General features: G+C 50.8%; 2 protein-coding genes across 3 annotated transcripts in view; one reads left to right on the forward strand and one right to left on the reverse strand.

Moving 5' to 3' along the window:
- The window catches only part of Sik3 (Salt-inducible kinase 3), a 105,753-nt gene that overhangs the window by 34,654 nt on the left and 63,545 nt on the right, over positions 1-7,554 (forward strand). The window lies entirely within an intron of this gene.
- Positions 5,536-7,462, reverse strand: LOC149340345 (uncharacterized). The gene is made up of 2 exons (XM_089550020.1): positions 7,181-7,462; positions 5,536-6,050 (listed from the first exon to the last, which is right to left on the reverse strand). Exons 1-2 carry the CDS (start codon positions 7,460-7,462, stop codon positions 5,763-5,765), a joined length of 570 nt encoding a protein of 189 aa, XP_089406146.1. The 3' UTR covers positions 5,536-5,762.

Consider the following 7,554-nt stretch of genomic DNA (forward strand, 5'->3'; position numbering starts at 1 on the left):
AGCAAGGTTCGGCTACTGTCGAAATATGTATTGGGGCATTGGTGCTGTGTCTGAGATAAAACGAACAACCATGCTGGCAGCATTGAGAGCGGAATTTCTGCACACCGGCGATTTCATGAGACTTGCATAACAGATTGATGCCTCTTTACGCACAAAGTGCTTGGGCAATCAACAGCATGGCATCTGTGGTGCCTGTTACAAATTGTCTTTCCTCACGGGTAAAAGAGTTGTCTATATTTGTGAATCCCACAGCGTGTGTGAGGCACATAACCAAGCAGATGTTCCTGGCCATAATCTGTCACTCATCACAATTCTGCATTTTGGCATAAATGCGACGCTATTTTGGTGTCACATTTTAAGCATTTCAGAACCGAAAGAAAAATGCCAGACACTGCAGCTTCAATCCAGATCGCATTCATTGAAGAGTTGTAGTATTTTACAACGCATATCAATCTGTTGATGTTTGGGCACTCGCCTCAACATTTTTCCTACAGACAAACCAAAAAGGTCATATTCGTCTTGTTCTTCGCAGCTCTGCAACACATTTGTTAGCCTTCCAACGTGCTCTACCAATGCGTGATCAGCACCACAATCTCTTGGCCTTTTTTTTCTTCTCTGTTGTGCAGGCGCTGGTGACGGCACCGCTGCTATTTCAGGCTCCAGCGAGCTCGCAGGCATCTGGAGGAATGACACCGACTGGCTCGATGCAGGTGATGCCAGTGCCTCGCCGTGACGCGGTGCCAGTGCTTCATCAGTCACTGACACCTCGTGCACGACTGACGCCTGCAACGAACTGTCCAGGTGCCACTCCTCCAATTCAATAATGGCCTCTGATGGGTCTGGAGCACTGTCACGATGCGCCGGCGAGCTGCTTGGCTCTGGAACAACGTTGCTCGGCCCTTGCTGACTCGACTGCTTGTAGTTTCCCGAGGTCCTGTATATAAAAGTGTACATATATATGCACCATGATGAGTTGTGTTTCAAGTCACTGTGTGCAAGAATGTATTGATATATGCTTAACAAGCTTTATTACATCTATTTATCATTTTGAGGCCATACAAAGCTCTTTGCTGAACAGACTGACCCTATTCACGCTCATGAGAGCTGTATATACTGTGGCGTCCTCATATACGGTTCCCTCTTGTGTTACATACCATTTTTTGAGCATAGTGCCTTGTGTATCCTTGCCTTTTTGCATTTTTACTGCTTTGAGACATTTGCCCCTTTATGTGCCCGATATGTTACTTTCGTTGGGGGCCTGTATCGTAATGTTATCCAAACTTTTTGTTTCGTGCACCATTGTTGAATCCTTTCGCTGGTTTTGATATGCATTAGTAATCTACTCACCTCTCCATGAACACGCGTATAATAGTAGCACAAAGGCGACAGAGTGCGTGTGGTGGCCACTGGGGTTTTAGTGTGCAAGCAATGCGACAAAAGTGGTGCCATAGTTAAACTGCCTGGTTGCAGGAAAACTTTCCTGCCAACTGGAAGTCCTATGAAACAAAGTTTGATACATTTCAGTTACATATGCATAGTGCTGACCCAAAGAACTATACGTGTAGAGTAGTTGCATATTGTATGGAAAATAAAACATGAATGTTCCTATTGTGATTGTACTTTGTTGTTGTCTCGCATATTAAGCATATTGTGCAGCTCATCGGCTTCTCTATACACTATCTGTATAAATAAAGGAGATGTGCACTATAACATGGCATTCCTGTCTCATTGATTAAATAATGAGTGTTTGAGTGAATAATGGCGAACCGCTCGTTACATTGCCTGTGATACTTAGCTTAAGAAGGGTGAGGCTTCAGGGTAGTCGGTAATTCACGTGCGATTCCACAGCGCAAAACAGGGAACAAGTACTTGTGTGTTTATCTTGTTTTGTGCCATGGAATGTCGTGTAGATCTTACCTGTGACAGTGCACATGATAAAAAAACATTCTATCTGCAATATACAAAGAATATTGCAAACAGTGGTGCTCCTTTTGTACAAAGGGCCCAATTTTCCCTGATGACTATGCATAAGCATGGAACCTTCTTTAGGCCTTTGGGTGCGCACAGCACGTTCAGTATGTGTGTTATAGTCGCATACTAAATATATTATACGCCTCAAGTTGATGCAAAGCGGTGTTATTTTCTTGCAGAGTGCAATATGTTCTGCATTTTACAGTGCCATTTGCTGAGTTTCTTGCTCTTAATGAACTGGTGTATGCGGCTCCTTCATTTTAACAGTATTTCACTCAAAAGGCTTTGTACTTGAAGTGCACAGGCAAGTAAGCCTGAAGGTATCTATCTTATTTCTGGTCATGTTGCTTTGTGTAATTCTGAATGTGATCTACACTATTACACTTGCAAGTGTGACTGCTTAAGCAGCCAAGAGTCAAGCTGTGATCACTGCAACATTGTTAACTGTCATTCCGGATTATTTGTCACATTCTCTTTACTACTAATGGAGCTCATATGCCCTCAGACATCTTTTGAGCACTTCTGCTTGGCTGAACATATCCACAAGGCCTGTCGCGTGCATTTCATGGGGAGGGAACTGTTTCAATACAAATGGTTGGCATGTTCATTCCCAAAACCACATAATAGCTACAAATTAAAAATGAGATCTTTGGATTTATTTCAGCTACCTGGCATTCCTGATCATGCACTGGAATCTGGGTAAGAGGGTATCCTTTTAAATAGAATGGCATGAGCCTTGGCTATGTCGTTAAAAGCACAAAGTACGCTGCAAATAATTTCTCATGGGTACTAGAAAAAAAGGCACTGAAAGGAAGAATTCAACCAACAGCAGCAGTAAAAATTCTAGCTGCGATGTAGTAAACTGCCAACACTCGGAAATAAGACATCAGTGGTATTCAAGTTGCATGAATAGCCCAGTTACACAAAATGTATCTTGGATATTTCGGCTGCCTGTTAAAGATTACACATGAAGTACTGAGCAATTGAGACAGCATATGAACTGTGGGTGCTTTTGAGGTGCCCTGTTTTCATACACATATCGTTCGGTGACGGTGGCTCGACATTCTGCCTGTTCAGCGGCGCAAACATGACATGGTGCAATCAGCAGCAATATGCTCATCTGCAGCTTTGTCACACAGAACATGCCGCATTTTATTGCAACATTAAGAACACGTCCGCTTCAGATGTAATCGCATCATGGTACAAATGCCTTCTTGCCGGTACGTTTCATCAATAGCGCTTGCTCCACGCATGCAGCGTTCCCGCCACGGCACTGCATGTGATCCTTATCTCGACCAGCTAGTTATGGCAATAAAAATATCGATGAACTTACGGCCTGGTGTCCATTGTGTCCCTCAAGAACAGCAATTGCTCGTAATGAGCCCACACAACTTCCGTGGGCTCGATTTCGTCGGTGCCAGCGCCGCTCCTCCGCCCCAACTGCTGCGCGGTATACAGGCGGCGGAACTTGTCCCGCAAAGACTTCCACCGTTTTTGGACGGGGTCCAAGTTTTCTGCACGAGTGAGACGCGAAAAGTTTCAAGCACGTTTCAACTATGAAATCCTCATCATGAGCAAAAGCGTATGCCTACCTTTGCACGATGCTCCCGGCAGTACTTCCGCCACCACCTCATTCCATTGAGCTGCTTTTACGTGCTTGTTCTTGTGGAGGCGATCGCTCGCGAGCCACAGCGAGCGCCGCCTCTCAACGGCAGCAATCAGGCTTTCGTTATTTATTATATTTTGAGCCATCGCCACAGGTACAGCACTCGCAAGAAAAAACGAAAAAGAAACGAAGAAACAGCGCGAAAGGCCGTACCGGATGTTGCTTGAACTGCGCTCTCATTGGTGCACGTCGGCCACAAACCGGCGAGCCACTTCCGGCGCGCGCGAGACGCGGGCGCAAATATCTGACATTGTCAAATATCTGCGCCCTGCTCGCGCCTCGCTCGCGCTGGCGCCTCGCGCATGCGCAGACCGGTTTTGCAGACGCCCGTGCGCGTGGGCGCTTGGCGTGTACGCCTGGGAAAGTGTCCATCGAGGTGGGGCTTTACGGTACCGGCCCTGTGCGGGACCAGCTTTTGTGGGCAGCTGTCAACTCGCGCGGGAGCCGCTTGCGCGATCAGACGCGCGCAGGAAGCGATAGAGAAAGATGGGAAGAAGGGGGGGGGGGGGGGGGGGGGGGGGGTCACGCAGCGAGCGAGCGACGCGTCGCATCGCCTCGCTTCCCGGAATCCGGTCGGCTGTGTGTTGCGGCCCTCCGCTGCGACGCCGACGCGGTCTGGGCGGCTTTTGGTGCTCTTGTCGTTTTCCGCGCTCCGGAGATGGCGTGGAAAGCGCGCTGCGGCGGCGGTGCAGGAGGAGAGATAGCCGTGTGCGGGACTTCTCCCGCGGGCGATACCGAGAGCGTGACTCGCGTGTCGGTCGCGTTGCGTGAACAAGAGACACGCAGACATCAATAGCGGCAACAGCGGCGAAAGAAAACAGCGACCTACAAACGAAACCTGACACCTCAGCACACACCACACCTCGTTCGCAAATTCATTAAGCCGGGCACCGCGGAATGCGTTCACCGCGCAGCACATCTCTGAACTTGTAGAACACGCACTGTAATCATCATTAGCCCAGTCACGTTGACTGCCCGACAAAGGCCCCCGCGTTGATCTTCAAACCTGTCTTTAACGTTTGACATCGTCTTTAACCACAATCTAAACAGATAGATGGATACAGAGAAGGGGAAAAGGCAGGAATGTTAACCAGAAAGGCTTCCGGTTGCCTACAGAAATGAATAAAAAGGGAGTAAGCTCTCCTCTAGCGCACTCCCTATCTAATTTAACCTAACCTAACTAACCTAAAGGAGTGCGTTAGAGGACAGCTTACTCCCTTTTTACCACAATCTAAACAGATAGATACATACAGTGAGGGGCGAAAGGCAGGGATGTTAACCATGCAGAAAGGTTTACGGTTGGATACAGAAATAAATAAAAGGAGTAACCTGTCCTCTAGCGCACTCCCAACCTAACCTAACCTAACCTGAGGGAGTGCGTTAGAGGACAGCTTACTCCCGTTTTACTCCCACACAGGTGTATATGCGTTCAGAGTGCAACCGCGGCCGCCGCAAACTTCTCATCTGCCCGCCCGAAGCTTGCAGTCCCCTGCACTTTTGCCATCTCTCAGAACCCACTATTCTAACCATAACGAAGCCACGTTATCTCATGTGATGTGAACACGCATTTTACGCATACGCTCCCGCGAACACTGGCGCGCTCCCTGCGTTCGGCCCTGCGAGGCCGTCCTGGCGACACACGCAAGTCCAACCAACTAAGGAATTCCATGACTACAGCGCAACGAACGGGACAAGGAGGAGGACACAGGCAGAAACAACACACTGTGTCCTCCTTGTCCCGTTCGTTGCGCTGTAGTCATGGAATATCGGAACCAACTCGCCCAGCAACTTACCTTGCCAACTAAGGAACCCGCTGTCATTTGACAATTGACTTCATTCATTCGAAACGGGAACACGATGCATCATTTTGCGCACTGTGGCGTGCGATGTACGCGTCGTTTAATGAAACATTTTCGCATTTGATAGAAATAGAAAGTAAAAGAGCGAACGAAAGTCACAGCGCCAGTGTCGAATGGGGAATGAAGGAGGGCAGAATGAATTATATGCCCGCGATTAATAGCGGGGCACGTGCGATCCGACTTCAGTGCCGGCCATGTGTGTCCAGGAGGGTACGGGCGTCGCGCACGCCCGTACCCAACGCGCGTTAAATAAATAAATAAATCGCTTATTGCGCCGCCGGCGCGTGGGTGTGGTGGTGGTCCTCGGCGCCTTCTTGTTGGCCGAAGTAGGTGCATCTCTCCTCGGGGTTCATGTGGTCGCCGGACGCGCAGCCGAAGCTGAGAGCGAAGCCGCGTACGTTGCGCACGGCGGAGTTGACGAGGCGCGACTGGCGCTCGGCGCGCTGCTCGACGGCGCAGTGCAGGTAGGCGAAGGCGACGAAGAAGAGCCGGTCGCCCGAGTACTCCTCGAAGCCCTTGAGGCGGACGTCACCGGGCGAAGCGGATTTGTACGCCTGCGCCGCAAAAAACCGTATATGATTACTTTTTGTGTGTGTGTGTGTGTGTGTGAGAGAGAGAGAGAGCTAATTGTGGTTAGTAGTTGAAGAAGAGAACACTGCGCATCAGGGGGCGAGCGCACAAATACCCTTACACTGAAAAAGACGAGAGACAAAGGCGCCGCTCTTTGTCTTTGAATATAATGAAGAAAGGGATCGGTATTGTTGTGGGAGTAACTTAACGACTGTTGACAACGAAACCGAACATGACGGCAGCGGATGAAAACATGCAAAGTAATGATAAAATAATTGGTCATAAATAGATGAAAACGCGATAAGAGTGCAGTTGGTACATGAAAAAAATTGGCAGTGGCTTAGCTCAGCTAGGCCAAGATATGGGTAGCGAAAGCAGTTTCGTCTACTGACATTTCGGCAGCGACACGCCGTCGTTGTCGTTCAGCAGCTTGGCGGCGTCTCTTGCGAGACCTTCCCATCGTTCTTCGGGCGTCTCGGTCGCCCGCTTAGCCTTTCTCGCCTCGTTTTCACGCTGTCGGCCGGCCTTGTACCATGCGACGACTTCTGGATCGGAAGACTCAGTTTCACGCAGCCTGTACTGCTGTCGTGGCAAGCACAGCCGCTCTCTTATTCCATGGTGCGCGTCTGAGCGAGCGCGATTCCGGCTTATATCCCAGCTGCGCGGCGCGACTCGGCGCATGCGCAGTGCGGCGCAGCGGCTGTGGCGCCACGGTTGCCATGGTAACGGCGCATGCGAAGTAGTGGTCTTTTGCAGGCACCGCGAAATGTGCTCCTGCTAGCCTAGTGTAGCTTTCGCTACCAAAGCAACGTGCGAAATAAGCAAACTATAACAACCGCATACTATTAGCGTGCGCGCAAGGTTGCGCTTGAGTCGCTTAGCGTCGAAACGAGCGCTGATTTAGCTTAGCGTTAACGCTCCATGAGGCGCCAACTGCGCAGGCGCCGCCTCAGCGCGAAAATTCGGCGCATGCGCAGTTGGCTTTCGGGCAGGTACAAGCAGCAGGTGCAAGCGCTCTCCTGCCACTGCGCAAGCGCAGTCAGCATATCGCCCATATGGTAGAGGGGAGGGGAAGAACCGTGTGTGCAGCCTAGACGGAAGGTGGTGGTAGTACCTGCCAGGCGAGATGCAGCGCGGCCTCCTCGGCGCCGTGGGCCCAGTCGACGCTGAGGTCTGCGTCGGGCGCGTAGCAGGCGAGTCGTCGCTCGGCCTCGTCGTGTCCCTCGGCGCCGTGCACAGCCTGGTCCAGGCGCAGCAGCAGGCCCGTGGCCACCAGCGAGCCCAGTGCTCCGTACTTGTGCGCCTCGCTCGTGCCGTCCGCGTACGCGGGCAGGAGCAGCGCCGTGGGCGAAAGCACGCTCATCGGCTGGTGGTCGCCCTCCTGCACACCCGACATGGTTGCCCCCGTAGCAATTACGCCTGCCAACTATGCCTACTAGCTTTAACAGCTCCCCGCTGTTTAGCTGTAAGTGAACGGGTCTGCAGGCA

This window comes from Amblyomma mixtum, chromosome 6 (assembly GCF_055824585.1).
Source record: "Amblyomma mixtum isolate Tamu chromosome 6, ASM5582458v1, whole genome shotgun sequence".
Classification (NCBI taxonomy): domain Eukaryota; kingdom Metazoa; phylum Arthropoda; class Arachnida; order Ixodida; family Ixodidae; genus Amblyomma; species Amblyomma mixtum.

Bases quoted from the DNA above. Each gene is read 5' to 3' on its own strand.
- LOC149340345 (XM_089550020.1), bottom strand. From the start codon at position 7,462: ATGTCGGGTGTGCAGGAGGGCGACCACCAGCCGATGAGCGTGCTTTCG. The intron at 6,051-7,180 runs GTACTACCACCA...TTTGCGGCGCAG, and splicing joins CGCTGCATCTCGCCTGGCAG to GCGTACAAATCCGCTTCGCC.